The sequence below is a fragment of the Telopea speciosissima genome, chromosome 5 (genome assembly GCF_018873765.1).
Source record: "Telopea speciosissima isolate NSW1024214 ecotype Mountain lineage chromosome 5, Tspe_v1, whole genome shotgun sequence".
NCBI classification, from domain to species: Eukaryota; Viridiplantae; Streptophyta; class Magnoliopsida; order Proteales; family Proteaceae; genus Telopea; species Telopea speciosissima.
In genome coordinates this window covers 3112398-3131904 of record NC_057920.1, presented here as the reverse complement: position 1 = coordinate 3131904, position 19507 = coordinate 3112398, and the positions used below count along the sequence as shown (strand labels likewise).

At 41.6% G+C, this 19507-nt stretch overlaps 1 protein-coding gene across 1 annotated transcript; it reads right to left on the bottom strand.

Moving 5' to 3' along the window:
* Positions 1 to 1177: 1177 nt before the first annotated feature.
* LOC122660948 lies at positions 1178 to 6753 on the bottom strand. Its single transcript, XM_043856212.1, has 5 exons — positions 6596 to 6753; positions 6371 to 6485; positions 5633 to 6286; positions 5326 to 5509; positions 1178 to 1516 (listed from the first exon to the last, which is right to left on the bottom strand). Exons 1-5 carry the CDS (start codon positions 6670 to 6672, stop codon positions 1491 to 1493), a joined length of 1056 nt encoding a protein of 351 aa, XP_043712147.1. The 5' UTR covers positions 6673 to 6753; the 3' UTR covers positions 1178 to 1490.
* Between the last annotated feature and the right edge of the window lie 12754 nt (positions 6754 to 19507).

Genomic DNA, 19507 nt, shown 5'->3' with positions numbered 1-19507 from the left:
AGTCAGACTCTTGTAAAACTCGAAGACTGGGGGTCTCTCGGTTATACCTGTCACAATCATCAACCAAGTTCAAAAAATTCTTGTTGCTACACTTGATGTTCCTGCTACCCTTCTGGGGGTTAAGGAAATGGAATAATTCACGCTTATGGTGGTAGACGCTGTGGCAATCTGTTCTACTTTAATGGAAGCCATTTTTTACCATTTCAAACGACTTCTTATTGAAACAGACAATAAGGAGGTGACAACTTATCTACAGCTAGGTCTCAATGGTGCACCATTACTAATCAGATATTCTTATAATTTTCTATTTGTTCCAAGGGAGTTTAACAACATAGTTAAGTTAACTTCCTGACAAAAAAGGCCCTGTCCGTGATGTGTTGGCCTGTTTAGTCTACTTCTGATCCATAGAGCCAAGAGCAATGTTTGACTTTCATGAGCTTTACGCATTCTTCTTTTGTATAAATCTGCATTTACAACCCCCCACCCCCCAACACTAAAAAAAAAATCTAGATCGGATCCAGCCAGATTCCGTCCGAATCGATCAGAGAAATACCTGATGGATCAACCACTTCTGATCGACCGAAATCAATATCCACAGGTTCCAATCCAAATCATCTCGAATTCCCGATTCTTACAAGGACAAAGAGTCAGGTGTTTTTCTTTAATCACTCAACGGTAGAGGTCAATACTCTACTTTTATAAGAAATCTGACAATTGACATATTTCTACTCCTTTCTGTATAATAACCATCCATGATTCTAGTTGTAAATACCATTTCTCCATCCATGTGTAATCTTCTATTCTTTGTTGCGATCTTCTTGTCCTTGTTTGTTTTTACGACATTATTGTTAGTTTCTTTTTGTTTCAAGAGTGTAGAGATTGTCTCCGTATTTAACTCTAACTAAATTGGATCGAGGTATTTGGGATCCTCTATACTGTACCGAATGAATTGATAAAGCATTGAAAATGCTCTTCAATTTAGGGGTGTCAAAACCTAGCCTGAACCGAACCGACTGAACGTAACAACTCTGATGTACCTCTGAATAAAGAGAAAAAACCCAGAGAGAAGATCCCAATTCTCTTGTGTACTCATACATGAAGAGTGTGTGCGTGTGTTTATGGATAGAACTAGTAAACAAATTGTACAAGTGATGTTCTTATAAATGCTCCACAAATGTGGCAAGCACAGCAAAGGTAGCAATTTAGCCCACCTTTAATATATTTTCCAATAAGTTTTTCTTGGCTCATAACAAATATATACACATTTAATCTTGAGATCAACAAATTTTTCTCTGCTTACCCCATATAGAATACAAGCAATGCATGAGCATGGAACCTTCTCGAATATGAGCATGCTAGAAAACAAGAAAATGCATTGATCAGTGGCCGGAGGAAAGAACACCAAACTGCTAGCATTCATCTGCCCTGCCCCGCCCCAAATGTTACCTTCAACTAGCAAATCCAGTCTAAAGAAAATTCTTTTCGTCTCCTTAGACAGCACTCCATGCAAGAAACACTGCAGAGATAAAATCAAAAGCAGTATTACACTTATGCTATGGTAAGTGCAAAGAATATGCATTATGCATATATATAATCTGGTGAGTATATATTTCACATAAAGATATTCATTCAGTTTGCATCCTTGTTTGCCACATGCTCAGAACATATCCTGAACTGGAAGTCTTCAAGTGGATAAGCAAATAGACAAAGCAAAAGGGCTTGAGTGGGTGTGTGCATGATTGTTATAGAAGAGAAGTTTTACTACAAGCAGAACTTCCTTCAGTGAGACTTGCATGTCCTTATATCCCAAGTGTTAAGTGTACAAAAGTCTACATTGATCCTGTGAAACATGCTATTACATACTTGCAAAAAACATTAATTGATATGAAACCATATGTTATTTATCTTTTTAAGAGGCAAAAAACATTGGCATTCTCATTATTCTGGCCCCGTGCATAGTGCATAACAATTTATCTCAAAAATATGAAAATTGACTAGTCAATCCACTCATACCAAATGGTATTGACCTACATCATGGCATTCTTTTCATAAAAATGGCTTCAAAATGGCAAATCAACCAATTCATACTAAGTTAGGTGCCAAGCAACAGTAGGCCTTGATAAGAATTGGCAGATTTTGTTCTCAACTCCTGGAAATTATGTATGCAGGTCAGGCAGATTCGAGACAAGTAAGACTGAATTAATTGCAGAATGCTGTCCCTAGAACTTGACTCTACACCAAATATGCAAGAAACTAAAACTATATGCTACTCTATGAGAAAAAGAGACACTAGGATTCAACAGAAATCTAGAATCTGATAATGAATTCTATGAATTTAAAGTAAGATTGATGAAATTAACATGCAAAAAAGCAGAAGGCCCTCAGTATGAGAATGCAAGAAAAATCACAATAAACAGTTACTAGTTGAGCTGCTTACAAGATCCAAGGTCATATGACAACATCTATTTGGAACATCAAAAGGATTTTGGTCCATGTAAAGACAAACATGGTTCTCAAGAGCTTTTATTGTAATATCAGTGGGGAGTCCGGTGCTTGACAAGCAAAGGCAAATTCACCAAACTTGTTCTAGGTAGGAAGCTAATAGCCTAGGTGGGGGTGTCAATTGGTCCGGTTATGGGCTATTGGTCCGGTTCCTTAACGGTTCCAGCCCTAAGGGGTCAGGACCAGAACCGGACCAATAAGCTAATCGGTTCCAAACTTGAGATCCAGAACCATTAATTATTGGGTGGGCCGGTTCCGGTTTAGAGTTCCAAGCAGTCCAACATTTAAAAAAAAAATTCCCTAACAAATGCTTCATATATTTAATAATATTATAATATGACACTAATTTCAATCATGTGAGATATGCTTCATTTTTTCCCTCAAATCACAGAGTTAGTTTATATTACCTCTTGTTTTGAATTAATTAATAAGTAGGAACACCACCACCGTCATAAGTTAGGATTATTTTAAGCTATGTTCTTAAGTTAGCAGTCCCAAATGAACTTTTAAATTTACAGCCAAATCTTAGGTAAAATAGTATATGAGACAAGTGGTACCAGCCAAAATTGAAAGACTAAAAAAAATAAAGGGTTTGACCATAGCTCTCATGGTCTTGAATCTTAAGAATTATACATTATATAGGGTTAGGATGTGAATTTGTTCCGGTTCTACCGGTTCCTAAATGGTAGATCCGGAACCGGACAAATAAGCTATTTGATGGGTCGGTTCTGGTTCCTAGTGGGCCGGTTCCGGTGCGGTTCCCAGTTCTGGTCCAAAACTGACACCCTTAAGCCTAGGTCCTTAAGGTAGCTAGGCATATCCAAAAACAGGAAGTTATGCCTCTTCTGTAAAAACAGAGTATATAAATAGTGAACAAATGAAAGGACCACAGAAATTTCCAACGAAGTCCGCACGAATGAGTATATGAATAATGCTCTCTCTCCCCCCCCCTCTGAAAGCACTAACTTATGAGCTGTTTAACACTTTTACTCTTTAATTATGTAATGGAACTTGTGCTTGCCTCTTGGCATTACACATGCTTTATAACAATGTTATTGAAAACAAAATGGCAGTCAAACCATTCAATCTAACAGTCAGCTGTCTGATATTTGTGACTGTCCAGTCCAGATGATGTGAACGGTTTTACCTTAATGTAAATCAAATGCTGGGGTTGAAATATGAACACACAATATATATATATAATACATGTAATTTTATTGAAAGAATGACCTGCAACATAATAGTTCAATTGTAGATATAATTGGTCTTATGATTAAGTGCATTTGACAACATATTATAGATTTCTTGAAGAAAAAATATATATCAATAAGTGTGGCTACATTTGGTTTGATCATCTGGTCCACCATTATTATTCTTATATTTTTTAAGTTTGGATTCCAAAGCCAGTCACCGTTTGAAACAGATCTTAAACTGAGATTTCGCCATTTCTGATTTGACCACCTTGCTGGACTGACATCCCCCAATTTAACCATCATTTGTCAACATTCAATCAATAGCATACTATGTTTGTGGCAAAGTCATTGTGGTGCGTAGTAGGTCGAGGCATTATATATACAAAGGGGTGGGTTTAGATGTAAACTACAGTAATCTTTCTTCTTAGTTGTAATTTTAAAGGGGGCAAATGTGTAAAAAAATGAAAAAGGTTGTTACCTTTACTTGTAAGGGGGCACATATAAAACTAACGATTATTTTCCTTTGACTTATAATATTAAGGAAATAACACCCATATGGAGAAGAAGAAGATGCAGTGTCTTCTTTCTCTTCTCCTTGATGCCGAATAAACAAGCAATGCATTTATCAATGCAGCCTATTTTTATATTCATACAATTATGAGAACACTTTTGGATGTTTACTTCAACACAAGCGTGTATATCAGTATATGTAAACAATCTATCGGGCCCAATAACTACAAAAAAACTAGTACTGCCTACCACAAACCGATAACTACAAAAAATAGTACTTCCTACCATGAAAAATTAATTTCATCTCTACATAAAATGATTAATTCTGGTTGGAACTTGCAGTGGGGGATAGTGTGCAGAGCCTAGAATTTGGTGGGGGGAGGTGATGGCTGGTGGAGAGGTGTTTCTTGAGGTCTTGCCAGTTCCTTCCATTTCTTCTGGCTATGGGGTCAAAACAGGGTAGCAATGGTCATTGGGCAGGAATTTGAAGGGTATGGTTCATAGGGCTTAAGATTAGGGGCTTAGGGCTTTAAGATGAATAAACAAGTTTTGATCGGACAACAATGGAGTGATAAACAAGTTTTGCTCTCTGAATCTTATGCAGAGTTTCATGGTTGAACTATAGGAGTTTCAAGAAATTCTATGAAGAATGGCAGCATTAGCTGGACCTGTGATGAAAAGATGGGGGCTGCAGAGCCAGTAATGGAAGGATTTGGAGCTTACCCATTCTCAATGATATAAGGCAATAAGGCAAACTTTTCCTATTCTTATTTTAGTGGTATTCCATAGTTTGGATGTTATATATGACAAGAGAAGGCAAATGTAAGGCACTCAAGCTGTGCCGAATGGGTGGCAAGTTGGGAAGCACCATTGATGTTCTTGGGTAGCTATAAATTATTTGAGGTTACTTCATGTAAATGTTGAAAACCCAGAATTTGTTCACATAGAATTCCTTGCTTTCGTCTTATGTGTTCATCCACCCTATTAATCGGTAGTTTTGTGAATTTTGTCACGTCGATGTTTCATTTCTTTTAAAACATTGAAATGTGAGAAGCCCATAATTCATTTAGCATGGGAGTAAAAAATCTGACAAATAAAATATAAAGAGTTTAGAGCTTACCAATCAGGCAAAGGACGACAGCAACACAAAAAGTAACTCGAATTGGCCGACTGTATTGGATTTGATATTGCGACCTCTGAAAGTGTCTTTGAACAGCTCCGAACCAACCATATAGCTGCTTATCATAAGACTCGTCACAGCTATCAAGGCAACTCTTACTTCTTTCATAACAAGCATTTATGCCCTGCAAAAGAAGGAAATTAGGGGAAGATCCATTACAAGAGAAAATACCGAAGAAACAATAATCAAGAACTACAACTGTAAATGCCAAACTTGAAAAAGGAACTTTTATTTTAAAATCTCTCACCCGACTCAACTGCTGTGGCCGTAATGGCACAGCATCGGTTGCCAGACGACGATCCCCAGCCTTCCATTTCCTGAAACCATTCTTGTTGGACCAATTCAGCTTGGGAATGGGCTCCATGGCTCCGAGGAGCCCTGAAAAACTGAATACCCTAGGAGGAGGAAGATCATACATGCCATCAGAAGAAGAACTTCCTTGGGAATTCTCTTCGGCAACTGTAATCTTCCAGGTATCAATGTCAGGACTGGCACTTGCAGTCCTCCGATGCCCGTGAAACCTATCCTCCTTAGTCTCGTGTGAACCCCACTCAACCGGATGCGAAGAATTCTTTGACCAACTAGACACTGTTTCTCCACGCGCTCCCTGCAAATTCCCTTCTTCTTCGTCTCTAGCAGGAATCGTAGCAGAGGGAGTGGCCCTGCCTACCAAAGGTCCAGAGAGAAACAAGGCAAGCTCATCCCGTTCACCTTCATCCAAACGAACCCAAGGCAACGTCGACTTGCCTTCCGCGACGACTGATTCCTTCAACGAGTTCTCAACCGTAGAAATCCGAAACTCGATAGCAACAATAAATTGGCGGTGCCTGGCTCTCCCATCTTCGGCCGAGCTAGAGCTATCAACATAGCTCGAGCTGACTGCCCGTGCAAACTCCTCCAACTGCAGTGACAAACTCAACAATCAAGTCAACAACGTTTCGAAAACCCTAATCTCAGAACAGAAACTAAGGGATGTGAAAGCCACCTGCCATTTGGCAGTACCAAGGGTTGTATGTAGGTCCCTGCGAAGCTCATCGATATCGCAGATGTTCGACGCGTTCTTGGTTTCGTGTAACCAGGTTCTATAAACCGATTCCATCCTTCAATCAATAAAAAGAACAGATATTGGGAGAATATTAATGATCCTTATACGCAAAGAGAATTAATCAAAACCCTAGATAATTAGAAGAAAATCCCAATTTTGAATTACCTGTCAGCAGATTCCTGAACTTCCTCAGCCGCGGAGAAGAACGGATCCTTCTCCCACCGATCGAAATTCGAAGCCATCCAAGATCACCGATTTCCCTGCACTTTAAATATATATATTTGCTTTGCCACGGCCACTCGCAAACAGAGGCTTTCGTTCTTATAAGTAATAAATACTATGATTATATCTCAAATCCTAATAGCTCCGAGATAGATGGAGAGGGCGGAGAGTTCCGCCTATCGCAATCAGGAAACAGGAGCAGATCGACAGTTACGGAGCAAACACGCTTACTCCACGAGCATGATGATCGGCCTCCGAGAGGATTTGCTTCGATCTTTACGTCTTGCGTCGTTTAGAAATCCCTTCGATCAGCTTCTCTGTTGCTGCGGCTGCTGCTGCTGCTGCTGTTACTTTCTGCAATTTGAATTCCAGTGCGAATATGCGATCGAAAGAATCACTGTCCCGTTGGTTGATTCGGACTTTCGTCACCGGCAAAGAAGGTACGAGGCAGGATGAGGGGATAGAGTTTCTCTTCACCCACGGTGAAGGAGGAATCTCCTCACCTTGGCTAAAAAGTCATCTGATCCCGCCACCTTTGAAAGGAATTTTTTATCCAAATCTTATCCAATGCCTAGTCAGCTAAGATTTTTTTTTTCCTCTATGGAAATATAAAATGGCAAAAGTTTTCATACACGACATAAATGTTCATCCAAAATGACATAAACACTCTCCCCCTATTTGATGGAGTTGATGAGAGAATCTGCTGTGTATGATTGACTACCTCCTCATATAAAATTGTATGAACTTTAGAACTAGAAATAACATGTCTAAAAAGTCATCGATGAAATATACACACTGCTTATAGTTCTCCTAGCTTGGTGTGCTAATTTATGTGTCAAACCCCATATAAAAACCTATCTTGTTTTATGGGTAGCGGTCTCCCACAATGGCGATGGAAAATTGCCCCAAGTGAGAGGGTGGGAGATGGATTTGTTTAATAGGGATCCAAAATTTGTGAGAGGAAAGATAATGTCAATGTGGATCCCATGGCTCATTATGTGAGAGGGTATGTAAAAGAAATCTCATTCCTACATTGCGGGGTCTCTTTTCGATTAATTAATAATGTTAATAGATCAAAATTCTTTGCTAAAGCAAGGGTAAGAGATTGCGTACATTATGACCCTCCCCAGACCCTGCATTGGTGGGAGCCTCGTGGATTAGGTACACCCTTTTTATAGAACAAAATTATTTTATTAGATTTTTTTATGAGAAGAAAACCAATAAACCACTAAGCAAATAGAAAGTTAGGCACATCGCCCTTAATTACACAAGATAACTTTGTATACATTTAAATCTGAAACTAGAACGGATCGAATCGAATCCAATAGTAACCCAGTTATTCCAAACTAATAAGAAATCGGACAAAAATAAAAAACTTCTTTAATGGTTTGGTTTCGGATTGACCAACAACAAATCGAAACCAACTCAACTTGATCACAATTAAACCAAATCAACCAATTGACACTCTTAGATGAAACTTTCAAAATCACAAAGTTGCAATCACTAACAAACAACCTATCTTTTTTCCTTTTTTTTTGGGTAGGGGGTTGCAAAGAACCTACTATACCTTTTAACCATAAGTGGAAAAATTTCTTCCAGCTTTCTTAAAGTCAATAAAATAATAAAACATGGTTTTTATTGATAATATATTTTAACATAAGACAACATCTGCATGAAATCAGCACTAAATGCTCCAACACTTGTGTTTGGATAAAAGGAAAGCAACTTTATTACTAATTTCCAGAAAGATGGATGACCATAGGGAGGAATATAGGGATGCTTAATCAACTCCTTCAATGCTCCTAAACCAGTGAGTATAAGTGAAAGAAGCTGCTCCAGCAGGAACATCATCCATCACCCATTCATGTCCTTCAGGATAGTATATACCATTACGTGGATGAGGAAACCAATAAGTTTCAGACTTATTCTCCCCTTTCTTTGCCTTACCCCTGGAGTCTTTGGTCTTCTCAGTTTCCTTTGCCTGGACCAAGCTGTGGACACAGCGCTCTCCCTTCCTAGCAATCCTGCAAGATTTAAATAAACCCAATTCAAGGAATGCAAAGGTTCTGTTTAGTTACAAGAGAAATAAATTAAAAGGTAAGGGAAGTGAAATCAAATCAATATTTAAGTAGAAATTTTTGTATTATGTACTCTCGTCCCATTATGATATAATTAATTCATAAAATTGTGGGATCCATATTGATATTTCTCTTTCCTATTTTGATCAAGTGGGTCCTATATGAATGATATCATTTTCCAATCCCTCATTGATTGTAGTGTGTAAATTCTTTGTTACACTATACTTGTAGGAAACCCTCTTTCGTATTTCAAATTTGATTATTGAATACAACCAAATTTATTTGATTTAAAAGATAAAATAATTTTTACATTCGAAAAAATTATAATTACCAAATATGATAAGAGTCACACAGTCATGATAGAAATGATTTTGCTTCCCTTTGGATTCGTATGGTACCAAAATGAATTTAGGACCTGCTTCATTTTGTAAACTTCTTGTTACTTCTCATATGCAGGAATATCCAAAAACAATATATATAGTTGATCATGTGATGGTCGAACTATCCGAATTTAGTGTAGATGATTTCCAAAGGCTCTGTATGCTTGCAAGGGAAATAAAATGGAAAGGATGGGAAACATACATCACTACTAAAGTGGAAGTTCTATTATTGGTTATTAAATTATAGTTTACTTTGTAATCAAATCTCTTTGATTTGAAGAGTAAAATAAGTAAGAGATCTTTACTTGGTCGCATGGTCTTTACACAAGCGCTTGGGTCAATGGGAGAGCACGTCTGAGTATCTACCCAGGGGGTAAAGGTGTCATTTCACGATGCCTTGTGAGAGAGCGTAGGAAACACCACTAAGTAGAGATCTTTTTCCTTAAATATTATATTTGAAAAGTATAATTACTAAAGGCTCTTTTGATTATTCCTCATCTTATTCTCAAAATTTCTTTAAGTTAATGTAAAAGGGTTTTCAAAATAATTTGAAAGAGATTTACCATCATGTGATTCTCAAGAACCGTCACTATCTTGCACTTTTTTTGATGATACATGTGAAATGACAAGATTTTCCCTCATTTAAAAAGAAAGCATATTACACCAGCCAAGAGGGTTAAAAATAAGATTACTGATTATTTAACACTTGAAGGCATATCGAAAAGAAGGGGAACTGGCAAGTCATTGTTCCCAAGTCCCATCCAAATGAAATGATGGTCATTAGTAAAAGGATTCCTCCTTCAACATGGATGAAGAAAAATTCAATTCTTATAAAAAAAATTTCATTATGATTGTAAAACTTGCCATATTTTTTCTTGTCAAAATTAATTTGACTTCTCTTTCCTTCCCTGCCCTTAAATCGCAATAAGAAGAGTCAAAAGAAATCCATCTTAACGATGTATGTGTCCCATTTCATGCATATTCACCACCTTGTATGTACAACTAAGAAATATTTCTAAGGGAAGAGAATGCTGCCAGCTCATTTTGTCTATCTATCTTCTTTCTCGTATGAAATAACATATTTAACCCTAGTGTAGGAGGAGAGAGATAGACAAAGGGAAGCACTAACATACAATAAGCGGTCGGACAGAAATTCAATTCCATATTTCAATTTACACGTGTCTAATAAACAACACATGGCAAACGATATATGAAATGTCTTTTGGATTCAGAATTTCAGACTATACTGTTGGAGAAGTACTTAGCGAAGTTTCTTAACAAGTTCAGAAAAAGAAAACTTGGCAATAACTATAGGAAAGGGATCTACATCCCCTATAGTTCTCTGCCCAGACGAGTACCTCAGTGCCTCTAACAAGGTGGGTGCATAATTACCATCTTACCCTTATCTGAACACTTTGCTCAGATGGGGTCCACCCACCCCCCCCCCCCTCTCTTCTTATTAGAGGCGCCAGGGAATTAGGCCGGGCAGAGAACTGGAGGAGATAATTAGGAATCATAAGAAAACCTCGTTTGTCTACGGTTCTGATTGTTATAATCTGAGATTCTAAGGAGATTACAAGGATCAGATTCTAGAATCCTTGAATAATCCATGATTTTGGATTTATAAAATAGGCGAAAAATCAAAAGTTGTCTGCAAGACAAACTCAGATTTATAAGAAATTGTGTTCGTGAGTAAATCCCAATTTTTGTCTAAAATCCAAAACCAGAAGTTAAGTGGGAACTAATGAATAGTAACCAAAATCTAAATAACTAAAATAGATTAGCAGAGTGAAGTTATTTTTTTTGTTTTGGCGAGCACTGATATGACCATCTGCTGGCGAAAATAGTTCAGAGCAGTTGTTTCCCCAGAGTGGTTCTGCAAGAACCTCTGCTGCTAAATTCTTCTCAGCTTGGTCTTCTATTGAAGGCTAGCTATAACCCTTCTTATACCTGATTTTTATTAGTTGTTTTTCTCCAAATAGTGATTTAAGTGGAAGGCAGAATCTATTCACTCATCATCCTTTGCTATAATTGAGTTAGAATTTAGAACACATTACAATATTAAATGTATTTTTTTTTTTTGCTAAAGGTCAGCAAGGTATATTAATTTAAAAAGTAAGATAATGATACAATAAAGTTGAAGCAATCTTAGCTAGAATTAGTCTGTAATTCAGACTATGCCCCAGCCAGCAAATCCTCTTTGAAGAGGCATACTAAGTGAATCTGTAGTATGGACGGCCCTTTGCTTCCCACTCTATTATTCTTGCTATGAGCGATGGGGTATCATTCCACCTTTCTATGCTCCTTGTCTTCGCTGCAATATTATTGGCTAATGCATCTACTGCTGAATTTCCTTCCCGATAGCAGTGGGTGATTCGCCAATGGATGGATTCAAGGTATGTCTTCACTTCCCACCATGCTTGGAGAAAGTACCATGGCATTTTTTCAGCGAGAACTGAAGTAACTACTGCTGCCGAGTCTGACTCAATCCATAATTTGGGTATCTGTAACCCGCGGGCTTCCTTGATGCCTTCAATGAAAGCTGAAAATTCTGCCATGTAATTTGTTCCTATCCCCTTGTAGGCAGCGTAGCATCTAACTGCAGCTCCAATATGATTTCGAATAACCCCACCCGCACCTGAATGGCCAGGATTCCCTATTGAAGACCCATTGATATTGAGTTTCCACCATCCTGGTGGTGGCTTTTTCCATTTAACCTCCAATATTTTTTGAGTTGGGAGTGCCTTTATAGCAACCTAAAATCTTCTTGCCAATAGGAGGTCACTCACGGTCTTCACTTGAACTTCTTTGGCCTGGGCGCAGCTCTTCACCTCATTGACACACAACGTTATCACTTGTGTCACAGATCTACTACCCCTTTCATATCGACGCCTGTTGCGTTCTAGCCACAACTGTTGGCATGTGATTACCAGCAGGTCTCTCCTTAAAGTTGGGAGGTTCACCACCTTCATTTTCCTTTTCCACCATGAGAAGAGCAATTCCATTGTGGGGAAGCCACTCCATGTCATATTGTGTTATGATCATAGATAGTCATAGATAGATGGATTACTGTGTTGCATTAATCATTTAGAGGTAGATGGGTAATTTGTATTGGGTTACTCTACTAGGGGTAGTTGGGTAATTAGAGAATAAATGGTTGTTATAAATGGAGGAATGAAGGTCATGTAGAGGTATCCAAGAATTAATCAAAATCTCTTCTCTTATCTCTGTTCTAGGAGGTCTCCACCCTCGAAGTGGTATTTTCCCTTCCCCTTATCCTTCTGCAACTTAATTTCTTTCCTTCCCTGTTCCCTGTTCGTATCATTGGTGCTTTCATTGAACCTCCCCCTACCATTCCATTACCATTTCTTTGCCCCTCCTCTTTCATTCCCTTAATCCCCATGGGTCTGTTCTCTCATTACAACAGTTTGATCCGTTCTTTTCTTTATTGGTAACAACGCGATCCGACATCGCTGCTCCTCAATTTTCTTGAGACTGCAATCGCCACCGAGCTCGAGCGGATCTACTATCTTGACATAGTGGAAGGTGAAGGTGTGTCGATTCCCAGGGAGCATGACGATGCACATGCCGACTCCACGGCTTTGGTTCCGGCTGCCTTGAACCAAACCCCACTGGTTTCAGCGCTCGTGGCATCGGATCCGACTTCCGACATCTTGAATACTGTCTACCCTCTTATCGGTTGAGTCGACCAGATTCAGCCGGAGACGAAACAACCGACGCAAGAACCATCGACCAGCATCTGATTGTTGCGTCGCAGTTCTCTGAAGGTTGTTCATTACCGTCATGCCGAGCTCCATCACAACCCTCCATCGTATTCTGTGCAACATCACAATCCTTCAGGCTTCCCCTGGATTTCTCTACAGATATGGCAATTCGCACCATCGGCATCGAGCAGGTTCTGTGACCCTTTAATCCAGGCAAGTATTCATACCCGTTTGTGCTTATCGACCAAAATCACGACACGAAAGGGAGAGAAAAGATCTGGATCCCTTTTCTGATTTTGGGATCATGGGATTCCGACGGTCAAGACCCAAATCCACCAATTAGGGCCAGTATGGTGTTCGATCGAGGAAAAATGGAAGTCAGGGCGACGACGAAGGTGGCATGCGTTTGTCGACGACAGAGCGCAGCTACCACACTGGTGATCGATCGCGGAACAACAGGGACGAGTTGGTGTTCCATCACCTCTGTTTTCCCCCCTTCCCGGTTCAGTCATGGAGCCTTGGCGATCAAGATCTTGGAAACTAGCGAGATCTTGCTCTTGTGCGTCGATCGTGGGATCCTGGTGACCGAGACCTCAAGAACCGGCAACTTCGGCCGCCACCGGAGCCACCACCTCATTTGAGCTTCTGCCGGAGCAGGAATACCGGTTCCTTTGCTGCGAGAGTTTTGTCTGTAGCTAAACAAGTCCACTGCACCTTGGATCCGCGAAACCAGATCGCTGCAACTTAGAGCAACGAAACCTTGGAATTCCTTCAATTGGCTTAGTTGTACAGTAGTTGGGAGACTTGGGAGTTGGGACCGAATAAGGGGAAATGAAAAACGCGGAGGAACCAAGGCTTGTAAGCGGAGTTTACTAGGCTCCCTGAGATCGCCGTCTCCCTTGCCGGAATCTTCAGATTCAGAGGCCTATCGTTTCCTTCTTCCTTTGTTTTGCTTTTATTCTTAAGCAAACTGAGATTTTCTTCGCATTCATTAGTGAAATTCAGGCGATTGGTATCCTCAAGTTTATTTCTCTTCCCCAGCGGTGTTTGCAACTTGATCCAGATCACCATAATTTCAGGGTCTTAATCCACTTCTCAGCCCTTCTCCGCAAGCGACAGTTGTGTTCCAGGTGTGTTGGTATTTTATTATCTTCCAAAATTTGGTGCTGACCATCTGGTTCTTCTCTTGTGATGGGTGCTATTTGGAGAGAGAGAGAAACCTGTAGTTGAATGTACAGTTGTTATGAGAGCTTCAACGATACCAAACTCCTCATGGACAACCTTAGCAAGAGGAGCAAGACAGTTGGTATTACAGCTTGCATTAGAAACAATGTTCATGCCAGGATTGTATGTCTTCTCATCTACTCCCACAACGAACATAGGCGCATTAGCTAATGGAGCTGATATAACCACTTTCTTTGCTCCACTCTTCAAGTGAAATGATGCTTTTTCCAAAGTTGTAAGAGAGAGAAAAGAAAGAGAGTGGAAAGTAATAGGAATATAGAAATAAAAGAAAGAAGAAGGAATGTGTGGCCATATTACCCTTGCCACGTGTTTGTTATTGCTGGTTTTAAACCAGCCTTGAATCAGTTAAGTCGATGGCAGAGGGCTGAGTTGGGTCTGGACTCATGCATGCTCATAGATTGGTTGAGGATGGCGTGCTTTTTTGGTGTCGATCCAGCTTTGTTTGGGCAGCTCTTCTTGGTTATGGTTTGTTTGGTGTTAGGGAGGCATGTTTGCGGTGCGCTAGTTATCTGCGGCTGAACCTTGAGGACAAGGTTCTCTGAAGGGGTTGGCAATGTTATGATCATAGATAGTCATAGATAGATGGATTACTGTGTTGGGTTAATCATTTAGAGGTAGATGGGTAATTTGTATTGGGTTAGTCTGCTAGGGGCAGTTGGGTAATTAGAGGATAAATGGTTGTTATAAATGGAGGAATGAAGGTCATGTAGAGGTATCCAAGAATTAATCAAAATCTCTTCTCTTATCTCTGTTCTAGGAGGTCTCCACCCTCGAAGTGGTATTTTCCCTTCCCCTTCTCCTTCTGCAACTTAATTTCTTTCCTTCCCTGTTCCCTGTTCGTATCATATTGAATGTAGAGAGTAACTCTTGCCATACCTGTACGGAGAAGCTGCATTCTAAGAAGATATGGGTTCTTGATTCACACGCAGCACGACAGAGGTCACATCTAGAAGCGAGTGGGATTGCTCTGCCCTTGACATTCTCGTCCATGGGTAGTGCGCTGTGAGCCATCCGCCACCCAAACACTGAGACTCTAGGCAGCACGTTAGGAGTCCATACTGCCCAGTACCACTGAGGGACGTTGGACTTAGCCCTTAGTGCGTGCCATGCTGATTTTACTGTAAAAGTTCCTGACAATGTGTGAGCCCAAGTGCAGTAGTCAGGCGTGGCTGTCGCTATAACTCTCATGCCCTGTATTATTGCAAAGACACCCTGTAAGTTTGGCTCTTCCACCGTTGGCAGTATCCATCCTTCGTCCGTTAGGAAATCAGCAACTGTGGCTGATAATCTGCGAGGGATCCTGGTCGGTTGCAGCAAATCTTTGATGCTTTTGTTCTCCACCCACTTGTCGTACCAGAAATTAATGGATTCTCCATTCCCAATTACCCATCGTTCTGCAGAGCTAACAAAATTCCAAACCCTTCATAGACCAGGCAATATTGTTGAACCTCCTACCGATCTCTTCAGGCTTCCATCGTGCTTCAGAAATCTACCCCACAAAAAGGCTGCCGAAGGATGATTTCCTTGTCTTTATAGTCCATGCCAGCTTTGCAATTAAGGCTAAATTTATGTCACTTAATCACCTGATTCCCAGTCCCCCTTCTTTCCTTGGCTTGTAGAGTTTGTTCCAGGCAACCGTGATCCCCTTTGTTTTTTCCGCCTCACCCGCCCATATGAAATTACAAATGCATCTTTCCATTTCATCAGTTGCTGATTTCGGCCATAGGTATGTTGAGAAGTTATGGACTGGAATACTCCCCATAACCGATCTAACAAGTTCAACTCGGCCTACCCTTGACAGCAGGCGGCCTTTCCATGTGGCTAGTCTCTTTTTGAACTGGTCCATTAGCGGCATCGTCAGCTCCCTTTTCACCCTCCCTCTTGATAGTTCCACCCCTAAGTATCTTGTGGGGAACGAACACATAGGAATTTGTAAAGTAGCCGCTAATCTGTGCCTTCGCGCCGCAGTGATTTGCCCCATGAATACTTTACTCTTGGTTAGATTTATCAGCTGACTTGAGTAAGTACCATATGTCTCTAGGAATTGCTTTATCCTCCTCACACTTCGCAAATCTGCTTTCATGAAAATAAACAGTTCGTCAGCATAAAGCAGATGCGTGGGTGTATTTACCTGTCGTGGCCCCTGGAGTGAATGAATCCATCCTCTATTTCTCAGTGCTGTTAGCCCATGGCACAACACCTCTTCCGCAAGAATGAATAACAGGGGAGAGAGGGGATCCCCCAGCCTGAGTCCTCTTTCCACTCCAAAAAATCCAACCAGCCCGCCATTAATCAATACTGAAATCCTGGTAGAGAGCATAATCTGATGGATCCAAGAAATCCACACTTGAGAGAACCCGAAAGCAGCAAGCACATCAAACAGGTACCCCCAATCCAGAGTGTCAAAAGCCTTTTGAATGTCTAGCTTCATGCCAAGTCCTCCAACCCTACACTTCATAGCCATTAAATTTGTTAGCTCTGAGGCGACTCCAATGCTTTCAAAAATGATCTTGCCCTTCTGGAAAGCACCTTGTTCCTCTGAAATTAGCTTGTACAGGATTGCAGATAGCCTAGTTGCCATAATTTTTGGAATTATCTTGAAGAAAAAATTCCCTAAGCAGATGGGTCGAAATTGCCCTACCTTGTTGGCATTATCCACTTTTGGAACCAGACTGAGGAAATTACAGTTAACTCCCTTAGTGACCACCCCCAAAGAAACTTTGAACACTTCTGCAAACATCTCTTCCCACCTCCTCCCAACATACTCTAAAGAACGTACCTGGGTATCCATCTGGGCCAGGCGCGCTATCTGGGTCTAGATCAAACACCGCTGTTTTTATTTCCTCATCAGACGGAATTGCTTCAAGCGCTTCATTGTTGCTTCTGTAACCAAGGTGGGAATCACAGATAGAATATCCAGGCTTTTTTCGGACTCCCCCCTTTTAAAAAACCCTTCAAAGTGGGAGACCATGTAATCCCCAATGTCCTTTGAGTCCGTCAACACCGATCCGTCATCCTTCTTTATTTCTCTAATTGCACCCCTTGTAGCCTTACTCTTAGCAGATTGGTGGAAGTATTTAGAGCATCTATCTCCATACCTGATCCATTTGTCTCTGGCCTTTTCGCACCAAAGCTTTTCCTGTAAAATTACTGTTTTGTCATAGTCCTGCCTAGCATGCAGCTCACGAGCAAATAACTCATCTGTGTTTCCTATTGCCTCAATTTCATGCTGCACTTCATCAAGGCATGCCTTAGCTCTTGCAACTTCCTTGTCCACATGTGGGAACGTCCTCCTCGCCCATTCCCTGAGGGGGTGTTTCAGTCGTTTTAACTTTGTAGCTACCACGAACATAGGGGATCCTTGTACCGGTTCAGCCCATGATTTCCCTAAAAACCATCGAAACTCCTCATGCTCCGCCCAGAACCTCTACATCCGAAACGGGACGTTACTCGGCCGGGGCACGGCTTTGCAATGCACAAAAATGGGTGAGTGATCAGATGACCCCTTCACCATGACTTGCTGCACACAGTCACTATACTGGTCATTCTGCTAAGAGTCGTTGCCAAAGCTACGATCCAGCACTGCACGAACATTCCCCACTCTCCTGTGGTTGGACCAGGTAAACTTGCTACCCACTGCCAGGATTGGAGTGAGCTTGGCCTCGCTCACCGTAGTTGCGAACTTTTCAGCAGACCCCGTGTTGAATCTTCCTGGACCCTTCTTCTCCTCCGCATATAAGTAAGCGTTAAAATCACCCAACACTAACCATGGGCACTGAATTCCTGCCAGCGATACCAGATCTATCCAAATCTGCCGTTGTGTCGCCCTGAAGCAGCTGGCATGTATCACCGAGAGGACACTCTTCACCCCACTATTCTCGACCTGAAGAGTGATTTGCTGGTCTGATTCCATTAATACACTCGGGCGTGGAGAGCCCTACTTCTAAAAAACCCATATATTGGGGCTTCCCTCTGACCTGTTGTTGTATAGGAAATCAGCATTCATTCCAAGCCTGGTCATTAACCTTATCGGACACCTTTCAACACTGATCTTAGGCTCCGCAAGGCACATGATATCAGGGGATGTACTCCTCATTAGCAAACGAAGGTGTGCTCGAGCTCGTGGGTTGCCCAACCCACGTATATTCCAAAAAATGCGTTTCATCGATTTAGAGAGATGCACTGAGGCCAGCGCCTCGGTCATCCTGCCTAGGAGAGGCCTGCAACTCCTTCTCTACCATGGCTACCTCCATTGTGCCGCGCCCGCGACGTCGCACCCCCAGCCACAATATTGGCTTGTTGGATGTAGTTCTCATGTCTCCTTCTCACTTTCGTAAATGGGGTGGTCTCCATATCAGTGGCTGCATTGCCAGAACCTGCATGGTGTATCACCACTGTTCTCCCATCATCCTCCGTCGAAACCCATGCACAGTCTTGATTCTCCTTCAGCCTCCCTTCCTCAGTTCGCTCGTGGCTCGGGCTAGGCACCAACTCTTGTTGGACCAGGTCCATGGCTCGACCCAAAGACCCATCCAAGTGATCGACGTCTGTTGGCGAAGAGTCCTTGTCGGCCATGGCAATCTCCTCATTATCAGCTGCATCATACCTGGGGGTGGATTCCACAGAGTCCAAGACCCTTCAAATTGATTCTCCCGATAGCCCAGGATTATCCACGTGTTTCCTACCCTCCTTAGAAGGCGCTGGAGAGATGCTGCGTGATGGTGGGATTGAGGACCCCCGCATGTTCACGCCTCTTTCAGAGTTTGAAGAGTTGACGTCTCTCTCTGCATGCCGTGACATCTCGCCTAGACCTTCCATCATGTGGCTGCTCATCCACGTAGTTCGCACCCGGGACTCCCACCTTCTCATCTCTTTCAGCATCTTTGTTTGGGCAGGCTTCTTGCCGATGCCCATACCGGTGACAACGTGTACATCGCGTGGGAGGGTCCTCATATAAGACAGTCTGCTTAAACACAAACAACTCCGGTGAGCCCTCCTGCTTCCTTTCCACGTAAACATCATCAACCCTGGGGACCAAGGCATCAACATCAACACAGACTCTGGCATAGTGGCCAAAGTACGAATCCCTGGTCTTTCTGTCTAACGCAATCGGTCGCCCCACCGCCTTGGCAATGGAAAACAAATGTTCTTCTTGCCAATACTCCTGAGGTACGTTAGGGAAGCGTACCCATGTAAGCCTATGGGTGATGGACTGATCGCTTACTGCAAAATCCTTTCGCCATTGCTGCAGCCTTAGAACCTGGCCATCCACCCGAATAGGGCTTCTTCTCCATATCCTCCGCATTATTGAACCTGAAGATAACAAAGCCCTTCCCGATTGACTTCAATGCCACCCCCTCCTTCAGCGCCCACTGTGACGTTGCCTCCCGCAGCCTATCCATGGTAGTAAACCTGAAGTTCAATCTT